At 39.9% G+C, this 16,698-nt stretch overlaps 1 protein-coding gene across 1 annotated transcript; it reads right to left on the reverse strand.

Annotated features, from left to right (window-relative positions):
* Positions 1-227: 227 nt before the first annotated feature.
* spty2d1 (SPT2 chromatin protein domain containing 1) lies at positions 228-16,391 on the reverse strand. The gene is made up of 6 exons (XM_064930635.1): positions 15,833-16,391; positions 15,166-15,280; positions 13,419-15,041; positions 10,082-10,244; positions 9,665-9,742; positions 228-1,232 (listed from the first exon to the last, which is right to left on the reverse strand). Exons 1-6 carry the CDS (start codon positions 15,890-15,892, stop codon positions 1,133-1,135), a joined length of 2,139 nt encoding a protein of 712 aa, XP_064786707.1. The 5' UTR covers positions 15,893-16,391; the 3' UTR covers positions 228-1,132.
* Positions 16,392-16,698: the final 307 nt, after the last annotated feature.

The raw sequence follows: 16,698 nt of genomic DNA on the forward strand, positions 1-16,698 counted from the left end.
AATAGTGTTTTCCACCACATTGAGATTTTATTTGCTTCAGTATGAAATGAATGCTATTTTGTCCTATAAAAGGACGAGAAATTATAGATACATTTCTATTTAAATTAGCAGAGTCAGGCTGCTAAATTAACAAATAGGATCACATTGTTCTCGGGATTAAAATATAACACTGTGGGAAAACAGCAAAGGCACACCACACAAGCCAATGAAAACCATCAGCCAACAAGTTATGTCAAATATTTTTAACAAGAAAATAGCAACATGTTTCATGAAATGTCTCTGGCAATGTCTCTTTTTCTCCATCATTAAAGGGGCAATCTGCAGTTTCTACATACATTTTCTGATTTATAAATTAATGATATGTACCCACTGACTCTTGAGGAATATGCCTTGTGAGTTTAGTTCAACTGTCATATCCACACAGAACACAAAATATAAGCTTGTTTTACTCCAATGTTTGGAAACAAAGTAAATGTAAACAAACACTATATAGAATCAAAACATGGTTAAAACTATAATTTTGTTATCATGGATGGCCAGCCCTTGCATCCATAGCCTATGAATTTGAGAGTGGTTACATTTCTCTAGCCCCATCCCACAGCATTTACTGAAACAAGAGGCGGGGACACTGCTTTATTGTTTCAACTGCTGACTGCCCCTTTACATTAAAGAATAATACATTTAAAAAATGGACCAGTGGGTTTTTGGTTCTGTATGGGGAAAAAATACAACATGATTGCCATTCACAACTTGGCAAGGCAATCACACTTTACATGATAGCTCTGTCATTTTCTATGGGTTTCAAAAATAGGTCATAATCGGTATTATATTAAATCGCCTCTCTGCGGCTCAGCTAGGAAAAGACTGAAAGACTTGATAGTGCAACCCTGTCCCTTTCCAACGGGAAAAATAAATAATGTAACAGAAGCAAGTGGCTACTGGTCTGACCACCCCATTCCACTCCAGGGTGAAGTTTTCCCTAGGTGCAGATTTAAGATCATCTTCCCCTCCCCCAATCCTTACCACTAGCGTGGAAAATGCTAAACTGACATCTAGGGGTAAATTCACCCTACACCCCCCCCCCCCCACTCCAGGAAATGGCTGCATTGTGTTTGTGTTAAACTTAGTGTCCTCAAACTTTTTTCCGTTTTGCATTCATTGACATTTTCTTTTTCATCTCTTCCTCCTCCAAGCGCAACTCTTCCTCATCCTCCTTGATACCCAGGCGTAAACTAGGAGAAGTGGAGAGAAAAACAAAACAGAGAAGATGTGTTAACACATGCAGACAATCACTGTCTAGCTTAAGTGGGCTTGCTTTGTTTCTCGTCAAAGATGGAACAAGGGATTTTATTTCTAGGGCTTCAATTTGTTTTCTTCCTCTTGGCCATATTCTGTTTGAGATCCTCCCCCTCTCGTCTCTCCTCTTCCTGATCTTCGAAGACGGCCATTTTCAGGCTAACAAGACAGGGTGAGGCACAGGGGACATAGCACAGGAGAGCAGAGAAAGCGCACACACCGAGAGGCAGAACACAGGAGTGAGTGAGTTGAATCCATGATCTGGCAAAAAAGCAATGGACTGAGGCAAGTTTTGGTTCTGGAAGGCTGCAGTGTGTGCAGGCTTTGGTTTCGAACCAGCCCAGCTGTAACATACCTGATAAAACGTGTTGACATCTAAAAGGAACAATACAGTTAGTGGATTATTTGAATCAGGCTAAAAACACTTGCAGCCCTCCAGGACCTGGGTTGGCCACCCCTGCAATAGACAAACACTTCCACCTGCAGGCATTTCTCTATGGAACCCTCTACCATGACTGTAGTAATGACAATAGGGCTGACCCCCATTTAATTGAATGGTCGACAGATTTTTTTAATGGAGCAGTTGCAAATTGTTTATTTTATGGCACATGAGAAGCCTGTCTGATTCCCGCCTGTCTCAGTGGACTAATACACTGCGGAGGTGGCAAACTCCATCGGTAATGTAAGGCACGCCTGCCAGATTCGCCTTGGCACTCCAAGCAATTTGATAAAATGGAGAATGAGAAAATAAGTTACAATTGGTTTTCCATAATGGCTACTGCTTTGGACCTGACACCATTTGTGAAATATTCCTTAGGCTTACAGTATACGTGAAGACAACTTGTATTGGGTATAATTTTAAAAATGTTGCAACAAGGGGAGTGTGGCTAAAATGCACAAGGTGTTTCTCTCTCCAGAATGCGCTCTCTCCCGCCAATTCATTGTTTCATAACTTTATTTTTTGAATTGTTTGCCTTTTGATTGTTAGTATCTATCAACTCCCCATTACCAGTAGTACATTTACCATTAATCACCATTTATTTGTTTGGTTATGGTAATTTCTGTTAATGCATTTAATATATTATTACAGTTGGTAACCATTTCGATTGTCAGAGTGGAGTTGTTTGCAGAGCTCACAACCTATACTACACTTGTGAGAAACAAGTCTGGGTTTATTTCATTCCATTTATGAGTTTTGTCAATTTATTCATTGTGTTTTGTTTGGACCACTCCTGTCAATGTTGAGGGTGAGCACCTGATTACGCATAGAAGCAGGCCTTTGGCCTGTGCGCAAATGTAGAAATGTCTTTTTTTTATTTTTTTATTGAACCTTTAACTAGGCAAGTCATTTGGGGATTTCTGATAGTATTTCTGATTGTCTTAACCCACCACCACTAAACTGTGGAGCTTCTCAAAGTAATTTTTTCTTCACCTCAAACAGCAAGTAAACAAAGTGTGTTTTTACATCTGAGAATGACAATAGTTTCTCACTGTCTTTGAACACGAAAGGGAGAGAGCTGGAAAGAGTTAACCACTGAGCCTTGGTGTGAAAGGGAAAATGACATGCTCCGATCCAGTGGACACACGTCATAAAATACCCGATTACTTCTTATCCCTTGCGCAAATAAGGTTGTGTGTCTGGAGCTCACTGGGGCAGGAAACTCTGAGGGCCCAGAATAGTGATAGAATGTAGCAAATTAAGATCGGTTTGAGGTCCTACTCATATCTTAAACATTTGAACTGGGGGCCGATGCCTATCGGTGAATAGTTACATCCCTTGGAATTACACAACCCTTTTTAACTCAGATTGATGATGTTAGTGTAAAAGTTTATAGTCAACATGATGACAAGATTAATTACATAAAACAGATCAATATCTTTTGTTTTCTACTGTTGATTTTGTCATACACGCTGGGGGTCGCAGAACTTACATGCTGACCACACCACTTGCACTGCAAAATAAATGTATGTTATTCAACAATTGCAACCACACTGCTCGCGCGTCACAGCGAGCATCTGCGTGGCCAGGTGCTAAAATAATAGTTGGTTCAATTTGTGCCTCTCAAATCTCCTCATTGGTTTTTAGGAGCATATACCCACGTGCCATCTTCTAAATGTTTTTTAGGATCATATACCCACGTGGGTGATTGTAAGATGAACTGACGTCCACACTCCAGTCAGTTGTAGTAATGCACTGAAAAATGTGCATTTCAGGTAAAATAATAACCCAATGTTAATATACCAGGAAAAATGAGCTAACAACAGCAAGCTAGCTAAATTGACAAATGTTTAATGCTTTTTGACCGGGCCCCAAATTAATATAATTGGTTCAGAGTTTATGTTGATATTTCAACCTGCATGTCCTGATCGCTTCTGGTGTGGGTGAACAAAATAACATGCAGGCATTGGCGCGCGTGTCCGGTTTGGTCAACATGTTAGAAAGCAGCTATAATTTATTTTCTCAAATGGCACAAATAATTCAGGGCGGTCTCTCTGTAAGTCTCTGGCCACACACCAATACACAGATTTGGACTGTCAACTATCACTTAAATAGCAGCCAATCGTTGTCACTGTTGATATCCTATGGTGGGTTGTGATTCGTTGTGGTTTGTAACACTTTCCGTGATGGCAGCTTCCGAAATCAACATCCGCCATTCCAAAATATAGATTGAAGCGTTCTACAAATTCTCATTAAATCAACCATGTATAGGTTATTCCGTTTCCGTGTGACCTTCGTATAATGTATGTTTAAACAGTGCATTCAACCCAAACGTTTTGTCCCAGTTCTATTGATTTCAATATGTAATGATGAGTGATTAACAAAAAAGTATTGTTAAATTTACTGCGTTGGTGATCCACTTCAATTAAAATGCAACACTTCAAAATGTAGCTGGCTGTCCTCTACGAGTGATATATAAATTCCCAGATTCTGTGTCGTTTTCAAACTGTGCTAGTTTTAACAGGACGTGCGAATGGATTTTCCCCCTCTTGCTTTATTGATTTCAACAGGATATGAGTAATTGACAAAACAGTGTTGTGTTTCTCTTTCGGCGACCCCCGTATCAAAATACAATACTATGAAATGTAGCTAACGGTCTTCTGCAGCTTCTCCTCTAACCAGTGAGGTAAAACATATCTCCCATTTCATGTCTTTTTAGTTGTGTACAACCAGATTTAATCAATATAAGTGATTCATTGCCACTTGTCAAAACAACCAGGATTTATGTGCTTGTGACAGTTTATAAGGTGCTTGATTAAAAAAATGAAAGTAATATTATAATTGCACATTTGATCATAGGTTTTCAATATATCAAACTGTTTCTGCATATTGGTTATTGATTTGAACACGTTAAAGCTGTGTTTTGGCATAGGGCTATTGATCAATATATATTTTGGAAGCAGTGACAGCATGCTTTTCAACTTAAGTTTTAGGAATATAAAATTTTACTTTCAAAAAGTTTTGTAATCAGTTAAAAACTGCTGAATGAGTCCAAAAAAATGCTGTGATTGATTTATTTTGATGATATCAGAAATCACCAAAATCGGGTTTGCCCCATCTACTAACAAGAGCTTCATTGATACGTTTCAAGTTCGTTTCAGATAAGTGGAGTAGAGAGATGCGATTGAAAGAACATGAACTGCCATCCATAAGCAACATAATTTCTATGATAAAAAAAGAAAGATATTTGCTACCTGTAATGTTTTGGTTTGTAGGCTTTATGTAGGATATTTGTACCTAGTTAGCAAGGGAAGTTACTTGCATCGGTATATAAGCCTACAGCGCATTCGGAAAGTATTCAGACCCCTTGACTTTAACATTTTGTTATGTTACAGCCTTATTCTGAAATGTATAAAACACCCAAAAAATCCTCAATCTACACACAATACCTCAATGACAAAGCGAAAAAAGTTTAAAATTTATAAAAAAATATTTAAAAAACAATATTACATTTGCGTAAGTATTCAGACCCTTTGTTATGAGACTCAAAACTGAGCTCAGGTGCATCCTGTTTCCATTGATCATTCTTGAGATGTTTCCACAACTTGGAGTCCACCTGTGGTAAATTCAATTATTGGACATGATTTGGAAAGGCACACACCTGTCTAGATTAGGGCTGTGGCAGTCACGTCGTTTCATCAGTCAGCGATTGTCAAGCAAATAACTGTCAGTCGCAAAGTAAATTACTTAATTAACAAACACATTTAGCATCTCCTGGCTTCCATTACATAGCCTACAAGCCACTGACTTAGGAACATCTACATTTTAAAAAGTCTGAAATCCATATAATATAGCCTATACCTTCACAATAAATCTATTATATATTTTAGACCAGTCTAAACAAGCATGATATGAACAAAATGCAGTTTATTTCAGAAGAACAGAATAGCCTACTCTGAGTTTTACATCATGATGTGGTGATGTTTTTCAGCAGCAGGGACTGGGATACTAGTCAGGGTTCAGGGAAGGATGAACAGGGCAAAGTACAGAGAAATCCTTGATGAAAACCTGCACCAGAGCACTCAGAACCTCAGACTGAGGTGAAGGTTCCCCTTCCAACAAGATAATGACCCTAACCACATAGCCAAGACAACTGAGTGGCTTCGGGACAAGTCTCAATGTCCTTAAGTGGCTCAGCCAGAGCCTGGACTTGAACCTGATCGAACATCTCTGGAGAGACCTGAAAATAACTGTGCAGAGACGATCAACCTGACATTTCTTGAGAGGATCTGCAGAGAACAATGAAACCCCAAATACAGGTGTGCTGAGCTTGTAGCGTCATACCCAAGACGACTTGAGGCTGTGATCGCTGCCAAAGGTGCTTCAACAAAGTACAGAGTAAAGGGTCTGAATACTTGTGTAAATGTGATATTACTGTTTTAAAATTTTAATACTAATTAATAATTTGCGAAAATGTCTAAAAACCTGTTTTGCTTTCTCATTATGGGGTATTGAAGATTGATGAGGGGAATTTAAAAATATATATTTTAGAATAAGGCTGTAACGTAACAAAATGTGGAATAAGTCAAGAGGTCTGAATATACTATATCTCTGTGTTCTGCACTAAGTTCTTTTGCTTTTCATGGCTCACGGTGTATTATACAATATATCTATTGTGCAGAGGCGGGCGCTCTTGCATTATAATCTAAATAAAATTGTTTTGGTTGTGTACACATTTTGAAGATGTTATCGCAGGTACAGGTAAATGCTTATGATTCATTTTAACTTTTAGATTTGTATGATTTTCATTTAGATTTAGATAGATTTCAGATTAACCACATGGCAAAAACATTGCTATAATTGAAATGAAACAGTTCCATGAAAATGTGCATAGAGCCCCACAGTGGAGGTGCCATAATACCCATAAGACCTAGTAGTCAAACAAGGAAATGGTTCCAATCGTTTTTTTCCACCATTCAGTTTTCCCCTAGGGAATTTTAGAAAAACTTCAAATAAAAGGGCTGTGTTTTGTGTAGGCTTACCCTGGCGTGACGTTTTGATTACCATGTAAATCTCTCTCGGACAAGGTGACTAATATATTGATAAAAGTCACCTTGTCCTTGAGAGATTGACACAGCTATCAAGACGTCACGCCGGGGTAAGCCTAAACGAAACACGGCACTTATTTTGTGTTTCTATAATTCCCTATTGGGAAAATGATTGGAACCATTTCCTTGTTTGACCGCTAGGTTTTATGGGCATTATGACTCATACTGGCGTATTCTATATGAAAAGAATGGGCACGCAGATCAGTAGAAATGGTCATATAAATTGGAAATTGATGTAGCCTATTACCGGCAACTTCAGGAGCATAACAGCACCATCTAGAGGATGGGAATCAGGCTGTTGTAGGGACCACTTCACCACCACACCAGCTGTCACGAGTCATGAAGGCAGTCAAATTCCATGTGACTGTTTAGTCATGGTAATTAGTCTTCTCCAAGCTCTGATGCTGACGATGGTCATTAGTAGCCTACCAAACTTGCTAACTGCCTGGTACTCAGCATTATATTGTCCCTCTAATCACTCTGGCATCAATGCAAATGCATTCGAAAATCTAATAAACACTTCATGAGCTCATGTTGCGCAACATTTCTATACGCTTTGCAATTGTGGGAGATAACAGAGTGATGGCCACTAATAAAGAGGAGGATCCCATCAGCTAGGCCTAGTATATTTATTTCTCAACTTTCCTCAAATTAAGCACATTGCTTATATTTACAACAGGTGTGTAGCCTATCTGGCTGGCATGAAAATAAAACACGTGGAAAAGCATCCTCCATTCGCTATTTAAGTGCATTTTTTATTTAACTAGACAAGTCAGTTAAGAACAAATTCTTATTTACAATGACGACCCACCCCGGCCAAACCGTCCCCTAACCCGGATGACTCTGGGCCAATTGTGCAACGCCCTTTGGTACTCCTGATCACGGCTGGTTGCGATACAGCCTGGGATCGTACCCGGGTCTGTAGTTCCACCTCTAATACTGCAGTGCAGTGCCTTAGACCACTGCGCCATTCAGGATCCCTGCATAGATGACATGTATTTTTCCCGCTGCCCCTGTTTCGATACAGGTGCATAATAATGATCCATTCTAAATCTTAACAAATGTCACATTATTTAGTATATGTAAGGACCAGATTCAAGAATAGTCTGATGGGTGAAAATATTAGCCTATCAATTCTATATTATCACTTGTGAATGATACCCAGCGTAAGAAACAATGGGTTTTTTTGCGACTTCTTCTAATCGTAGTCGCACACCTCATGTAGCCTAGCCCATAGGCCTATATGTTTTAATAAGGTTTGCATCACAACTAAAGTGGCCAAATAACATCTTGTAATGAATCACATTAATCCGCTTCACAAGGGGTGTAGAGCCTAACTGGCATATATAAGCAGTGCGTGTGTTTCAAATTTGGGGAAGATAATTGTGACCATAAAAATGCACATTTATAATAAAAGCATTACAAGAGGTCAATTTTGATAATGGTGTTTTCCGCTAATAGAACATTTGCGCTTATAGCCTACTACCACGTGAATGAGAGACTATTGGAGTGTGTACTAGAGGTCGACCAATTAATCGGAATGGCCGATCGGAAATCGGTATTTAAAAAGGAACCACCAGCTTTCATATGTTCTCATGTTCTGAGCAAGGAACTTAGCGTTAGCTTTCTTACATGGCACATATTGCACTTTTTCTTCTCCAACACTTTGTTTTTGCATTATTTAAACCAAATTGAACATGTTTCATTATTTATTTGAGGCTAAATTGATTTTATTGATGTATTATATTAAGTTAAAATAAGTGTTCATTCAGTAATGTTGTAATTGTCATTATTACAAAATATATATATATATTTTTTTTTTTTTAAATCGGCCGATTAAAGCGGTATTGGCTCTTTGGTCCTCCAATAATCGGTATCGGCGTTGAAAAATCATAGTCGGTCAACCTCTAGTGTGTACAGCTTGTGCAAAAAAAAACAAAGCACAGCTCATGCCTTTCAAGCAACTTTTTTCAAATCATCATTAGAGCCTCATCATGCAGCCTTACAATGTATGACAAATCTAAACATATAGCCCAATGTTTGTAAAATAACGAAAGTTACATTAATTTATATCTCTAAATTAAGCATATCGGGGTACCTATTTCTTTGTTAACCGGCACTCAACACAGAATAGCTGCATGTGCACACTCCCTCAAATCGTTTGGAGAAAATATCCTTTCTATTTTATTCAGCTTTGTTCAATTGAATTCTTAATACTACAGAACAATATAAAATAATGCCACAGAATTCTAAGCAAATCTTGTCTGCTAAATGAACTAGTATAGCCCACAGCCATTTGGCATAGCCAGATCAGGACCTAACATAAGGACAACTCAGAGTATGTTATGCTTTGCTTCTGAAATAGAATACATTTTCTTCATATCATGCTTCTTTAGACCAGTCTAAAATAATGGATTTATTGTGAAGGTCTAGGCTATATTACATGGATTTATTCAACATTTTAAAATGGCTTGTGGAAGCCAGGAGATGCTAAATGTGTTTATGTTAATTAACGGTCAATTACCGTGAGACCGACAGTTATTTGTTTGACAATCACGGGCTGACGAAACTGTGTGTAATATATACTCAAGTAAGGTGGACACAAACCCCGTGGGTTTGTCAATTGTCATAAAGAGAACAACATTCCAGTGCCGGATCCAAACCCATAGCCCCTTCTCCTGGGATATTAGCAGATTTGAAAGGGCATAATCAATTTAAACAATAGGTTGATGGGTACACCAAAGGGGTAGGGACTAGGGGTTGTTTTTGGACCAGTCCTAGAACAACACAGTGGTCTCATCTCCCCTCACCAATGGCTTACCTCCTAGCCTCCTCTTTTTGCTGGTCTCTCCAACTGCTCTCCATGAATTTTAATGCATAGTCACTCTCCTCTTTGTATCTAGGGCAGAAAAAGCATACAAAACACATTTGGTGGAATGGAAAAAAAACACAAGCTACACCAAGTGGTTTTGTGTGACTTTGTGTGAAATGCAGTTAACTGGGAATTTCAAACAAGAGGACATAACTATAGACAACCTTAAAAACAGCCATTACATTTCTAGGGTTATTTGGAGAAAACCTTGACAGTGTGTGGGTGTGTGTGCTTCTAGGTGGTTTAGGGTTAGAACTGGTGTTAAAGGTTAGGTTTTGGGGTTAGGGTTATGGAAAATAGTATTTTTAATGAGAATAAATTGTGTCCCCACAAGGTTAGTACAACCAGACTGTGTGAGAGCCTTACTTGGTCCGGTCGTAGCCAAAGATTTCCTTGATGTGTTTGGAGACTGTGTCTTGGTCCTCCCCTTCATCGTCGATGAAGTCTTCCATCTCAGAGTCATACTCCTCGTCCTCCTCATCCTCATACTTCCTCTTGTAGGCCGAGGTGATTGGTGAACGAATCATGCCTGGGGAAAACAGGGGTGTATTCATTACTGCACACAGTGGTAAAACATTTTGCACAATAGCAACACCTTTTGCAACGGAAAACAAAAACAAGTGTTTATTGGACAAATCCAGGTACTCCCTTCCCGTTTTGGTCCGCTTACTTCCTAGTGAACACATCCTGGAAAATGTGCCTGTGTAAGAGAGGTCTAGGTCAGGGAAGGGAGGCTGACTATTGGAGCTGGGCAATATGTACAAAAGTACATATCAAAATCCATTTACTGAATTATCATACTGGTAAATTTAACGATACATTTTAGAAATGTATAAGCACCAGTTACTTTTTAGTGGGACTTGCGACAGCAAACGTCCCCACTCTAAATCTTTCATATTTCTGACATAGCGTTCCAAAGAATAACTACTCTTCTTATGCCGTTTAAGCTAGAAAGGCATTCAAACTTCCAAACGTGGAGACCGGCATGGAATACTGTGCTATCATACAACTTTGATATATTTTATACTTTTTAAACTATAAAGCTTTTTTGGAGACTGTTATTCCATGTCGTGAATCTGTAATTCAATGCGTTTCTATGGGATAATAGCAGTAACGTCAAATTCAATGTTTCATATATATATATATATATATATATATATATATATATATATACACATATATACACACACACTTATTATACCTTAAGTGCTGTTAAAATTCAAAATCAAAAAATCTAAATGATCCTTGGCATGACCATTTTATAACAATTTCATATAGCTTAGTAAACCCCCCTAAATATATTTTATTTAGAAAATGTATTAATTTGCCCATGTTAATCATAAGACATGAACAAAATGTATCAGTGATTCATATTTTCCTGCAACCTTCTGAAATGGCACACACAAGACCCTGTCTGTGTGTGCGGTGCCCACATATAACACAAGTGCAGACATCTTTAGTGATGATGCTGATATCTTTTTAATGGTAAAGATGGAAAGGCTTTCCCAAGAAACTTCTCAATTAAATGTAAACTACAAAGCAGCCTACTGTCGTTTTGACCACTTTCCCAACAACTTAGACAAAACATGAAATCTTCCTCTACTTCTCTGCCGTGGACAAACGTTATGTGGACATGTTTAGGGACCATAATATTGATGTGTGTGTTGCGCATGTAGAAAAATGTTTATTTGCAAGTTAGCTAGCTAGCTATCTATCATAGACATGGTTTGCCAAGTTAGCTTATAGATTTATTTGTATTTTTTTTTTAAATACACTAGGATCATTACAGATACTAAAAGATACTGATGAACACTAAATCTAAAGTAGTTGATTATAGGACAAAAGGGTAGGGCTAATGAGGACTAAATAATACCATGTAGGCTAATTAACCTGCTGTAGCTAAAATATGTATGTTTTGTGCATGAGAAAAAAGTACATTTGTCTCATTTGCAGCTCCATTTTGTCCACAAATCTATTGGTTAAAAGCGAGTATCCAAAAATCACATTCCCATAAGGATATGAATGTTTGAGGCATTGTTTTGATTGTTTGTCTATTGTATTCCAATGTGTGAAAAGACTCAAATGTGACTATCTCCCCTTCTCTTACGAAATACCACTACATGTACCCTCACACACAATTATAGTATTTGAACATAGGAAAGAAAAGTGTGTGTGTCAGACCCTAACAGGTCCAAAGAATAATCCCTATCCAACTACATAAATCAGACAAAAATCATGTCATGAACATTTCCTGCAAATTCTTTCAATTTTCTTTGTTTATAACTTAAAGTTGATTCAAATTCAACTCGACTTGTGTCCACCTGGGGGCAGAGGTGCTCCGAGGGAAGGGGTGCCCCTCTCCTGCCAGTGGGTCTTTCTTCCCACTGGGCTGGAGGAGGATCAGAGAGGACTTCAAGAACATCCTGCTGTTGTTCAAACCAAAGTGATAAAATACTTTAAAACATTTTAATTTACAACTTCACTTGTGTACTCCATTATTAGTTTTCATATACTTTCATATTCTAGTAGGAGAGTGTATAAAAGTGTAGTTGTCAGTGATTATTTCTGATGAAATGTGTGATCTAACTGCCCATTCATCAAAAGTAATAAGGTTGATATAGTAGTCTATCAAAATAATCAGACCAATTACTTTACTAAATGTTACTGACTATGTTTAACTGCTTCGCTTAAGTAAAACTTTTTCAAATGATTCTACTACCACAAAAACACTTAAGTCCCACAATCTTTCATGGAAAATTACCATAGAGTTTAAATTACCATTAAAACTACTCCTACTATTTTAAAATTTTATCAATTGTCCTGTTAGCAATAGCCTATATTTTTTGTCCTGTTAGCAACAGCCCATATTAGAAGACGTTGTCCTCTTTCCTTCTAAAACCTCACATTCAAGTAAAAGCTACTTTTTTTTACGACTTCAGTAAAATGGCCTCGATAAATGGTCGGTTTAGTCAGTGTTGATCATTTTCAGTTGATCATCCAAGCTCTACTGACCATTCTAGATGATCATTGTAATTGATCACCATTCTTGAAGTATTTCTCATCCAATGGGCTGGTTTCCCAGACAACAGATTAAGCCTAGTCCTGGACTAAAAAGCATGCTCAATGAAGATTCTCAATTGAAAGTGCCTTTTAGTCCAAGACTAGGCTTGATCTGTTCGGGAAACCAGCCCCAAGTGAAGTATATTTCGATACAGTGCCTTCTGAAAGTATTCATACCTGTTGACTTAATCAACATTTTGTTGTGATACTGCCTGAATTAAAATTGTTTAAATATATTTTCTTGCCCATCTGCACACAATATCCCATAATGACAAAGTGAAAACATGTTTTTAGAAATTTTAGCAAGTGTATTAAAAATGAAATACAGAAATCTCATTTACATTATTCACACCCTCAAGTCAATACTTTGTAGAAGCACCTATGGTTGTTTGCACTGAATCAGGTCCTCATCAAGGATTTGCCTGTTTCTGTCTCTATTCCATTATTCCCCAGATTTGCCGTGCTCATGTCTTCCACACAGCACTGCACGCCAAGACCCTAGCTTTATTATCGTGTTTTTATCCCACACATGTGGTTTATATTAGTACTTGTTTATTCTGTATTGTCATGGAGTGACATCCTTTAATAAATATTTTAGATTAGCTTGATGTCAAGTCTAATATTTTCTCCTTCTGGGCCTTACCTTGAGGTCTCATCATTGAGCTGGGCTGCATGCCTGGCCTACTCGGTGGCATGCCTGGCCTGCTAGGTGGCATGCCTGGCCTACTAGGTGGCATGCCTGGCCTACTAGGTGGCATGCCTGGCCTACTAGGTGGCGCTCCCCTGCCTCCTCCAAAGGTCTTGGATGAGATGGTCTCGGCCACCAAAGTGCATTTGGGTCTCCCAGGCCCGGAGCCCATACTGCTGGCTGGCCGCCTGGGCACGGGTCCCCCACCCCCAGGCCGACTGGGTGCGTTCCCTGGAGGTCTGACCGCTCCGCCACCAGGGCGACCTTGGACACCACCTCCACCCGGCCTGGCCTGAGGTGGCCCCCCTGGCCTGAGAGGACCGACTGCAGTGGGTCTCATCTGTTCGTTACTCGCTGGTCTTGCCGTGGAGCTACCACCAGGTCGTGCCGGTACTCCCTTTCCGGGCCTGGAGGGTCCTCCGGTGGGTCCTCCCCTCACTGAGCTGCCCTGGCTGGCTCGAGCCTGCTCCAAAGAGCCCCCGTGCTGTGGCCTGCTTTGGCCCAAACCCTGTGGTCTAGCCTGGACGGAACTCAGAGCTGTGCTGGGTCTCATCCCGGAGCTGCCGGGTCGCCCTGGAGTTAGTGAGGCGTTTCCCTTCCTGGGGGTGTTAAGGTCACTTGTGGCAGTGGGTTTGTGGCCTGCTGAGGTGGGCCTGGGTGTGGGGGTTTTGGCTGAGACCTGAGAGGAGGCTCCTTTGGTGGGGGCTTTTCTGCTTAAGGCACCTGACAAGCTGGAAGAGGAGCTCTGAGAAGGTTTTGCTTTGGACCTTTCTCTATCTCGGTCTCTATCTCTGTCTCTGTCCTGAGACGGCTTGGCAGAACCATGGTGGCTTTTTTCGCTCGACGAGCAAGATGGCAGCAGGGGCTTTGGCTTCCTCCCCGACCCACTGGGGACGGGCCTCTCCGACAAGCTCTTGTGTGGCTGCTTCCCGTTCCTTACATCTCTGTCAGAAGTGCTTTTCCTTGAGGAGCTTGAGCTGGCCTGGGATTTGTCTCTTCCATCTCTGTTCCTATCTCTGTCCCCATCTCTATCTCGTTCTCTCTCCTGGGGTCTGGAGTCTCTGCTACCTTTATCAAGCCGCTTAGCCTTGCGTTCCAGGTCCAGCTCACGTATCTCATCGGCCGTCCGCAGCCTCTCCGGCTCTCCCTTCTTGCTCGGCTTGGCTTTCACTTCCACTGGCTCAAACTGCTTCTTCTGGGCCAGTTTGAGCAGCTCGGCAAAGTTCATGGGTAGAGGGGCGGGTTTAGATGGTCCGCTGGGTCTCTTTGAGGGCTTGGAGTTGGGAACAGCCTGTCTGGGTATCTGGGGTTCCGGATCCGGTTCTGACTCGGGCTCAGAGTCAGTCTGTGCGTATTCATACGTGTCTTCATCATCTTCGTCGTAAGTGTCACTCCTCTGTTGCTCTTCGCCCCTCTCCCCCTTTGATCTCCTCTTCTTGGGTTCCTCCACCACAGGGATGCCGTTGTAGCCCCTGAAGTTGTCCTTGGTTCGAGATGCCATCGCTCGAGCTTTGCGGTCAGACTTTAGCTCCACCCTTTTGGCGAGAAGCCCCTCTTTCTTTTTCATACTCATGGCCTCTGTGGAAACATTACAACACATTTCAATTAACCCAACATTAGAATATTATATGCATCAGCATTAACAAGCAACATAATTTCACACTACTTTACTAAATACAGATACATTGATTTAAAAACAAACCTTTCTTTTTACTCTCCATCTCTTGTTTCTTTAGGAAAGCCTGCACAGCTGCTGAGTTGACACCTTTCACTTTAGGGTCCTTTTTGGGTGGTCCAGTTTGTAAACTGTACCGCTTCTGCAAAGAAATGTGAAATGAAAAGATTGATAAATATAGATTAACATGGGATGGTTAGTTGTGTAACCTACTAGTCGTTTGGGAAATTACTCATTAAAAAAACGAGTTGGGATACACAAGGCAGGCAATAATGCTTTTTTTGTTTATCACAGCCTATACATGGGAAAACATGATATTCTCAAACAAGGCTACAATAGCTGCTATTATGTCCATAAATATGTCACTAGATACCTATGTGAATACATACCACCAAGTGTTAAAAGATTTATGTATAGGTAACATAGCGTTATGACAAGTTAAGTCCAAAGTTATAAGACCGGGCCCACCACTAGGCACTACCAACATGGTTAACAATCTAGAAAACATTCCAAACGAATGGCTAGCTAGCACCTATTCTGGCCAGCAATCTCGACAAATGACAGCCAACGTGGATGTCACTTAGCAGAGTTGGTAAAAGCTATGGAGACATTGAGCAGACTAGTTAGCTAATTTACTGGTTGTAAACATAACGTTATATTTTTACAAATATGTTAACAAAAGCTTTATTCTCACCGGTACGCTACTGAGGCCCTGGTTTTGGGAGGCGATCGACAAGACATTTTCGAAGTCCATGGTGATTTTTTTGCCAGGTGGTGGATGGTTAGCTAAGGTTGGGTGGATAGCTCAATATTCCCAGCCAGAATGAAAAGTATGACAGGCTACCTAGCTACAAGCTAGCTGTTTCCAGAAACGTCCAACATAACCAGGCGTTACATGTCTTCATAAAATACGACGGATCAAAATGTGGTTGACTCACTTGCTAATTTGAATTTAGCAAAACTAAGTACCTATCTCAACCTGCTAAACAAGGCGGCTGGCGTTTCTAGTTGAGCTAGCCTCACTTGTTAGCCTAGCTAGCCACGTAAACCCTCACTGGGATTACGTCGTTCTAATCAATTTCAAATGTGAACTACAAACACTAAAGTAAATTGATAACAACTAAATACTAATTACGGCGAGGGAAAATAAAGTAAAAATAACAGATAAAACGAGAAATGACAACAAGTGTCTGTTTTCGTGCTGCTATTGTAGCACAGATTATTTTAATTGCGTAAACCAACGTGAAACAGGCAAGAATAACTAATTACTTCCGGGTTGCATATTTTTTGTGACGCTTGAGAATGAATCCTGTCCTGTACATTTTTGTAAATGTATAATTTTGCCGAAATTACTTAGAATACAAATACGTTCAAAGTATTTAGTTAAGATATTATTATGTATAAACACTACCATTCAATAATGTGGGGTCACGTAGAAATGTCCTTGTTTTTGAAAGAAAGGCAAAAAAAATGGTCAATTTAAATAACATCAAATTGATCAGCAATACAGTGTAGATATTGTTAATGTCGTAAATGACTATTGTAGCTGGAAACGGCTGA

Source organism: Oncorhynchus masou, chromosome 22 (genome assembly GCF_036934945.1).
Source record: "Oncorhynchus masou masou isolate Uvic2021 chromosome 22, UVic_Omas_1.1, whole genome shotgun sequence".
Taxonomy (NCBI): domain Eukaryota; kingdom Metazoa; phylum Chordata; class Actinopteri; order Salmoniformes; family Salmonidae; genus Oncorhynchus; species Oncorhynchus masou.

Excerpts from the sequence above, each read along its gene's own strand:
- spty2d1 (XM_064930635.1), bottom strand. The coding sequence starts at position 15,892 with ATGGACTTCGAAAATGTCTTGTCGATCGCCTCCCAAAACCAGGGCCTC. Across the intron at positions 15,042-15,165 it reads GATGGAGAGTAAAAAGAAAG|AGGCCATGAGTATGAAAAAG; the intron begins GTTTGTTTTTAA and ends ATGTTTCCACAG. Across the intron at positions 1,233-9,664 it reads CAAAAAGAGGAGGCTAGGAG|TTTACGCCTGGGTATCAAGG; the intron begins GTAAGCCATTGG and ends CACTTCTCCTAG.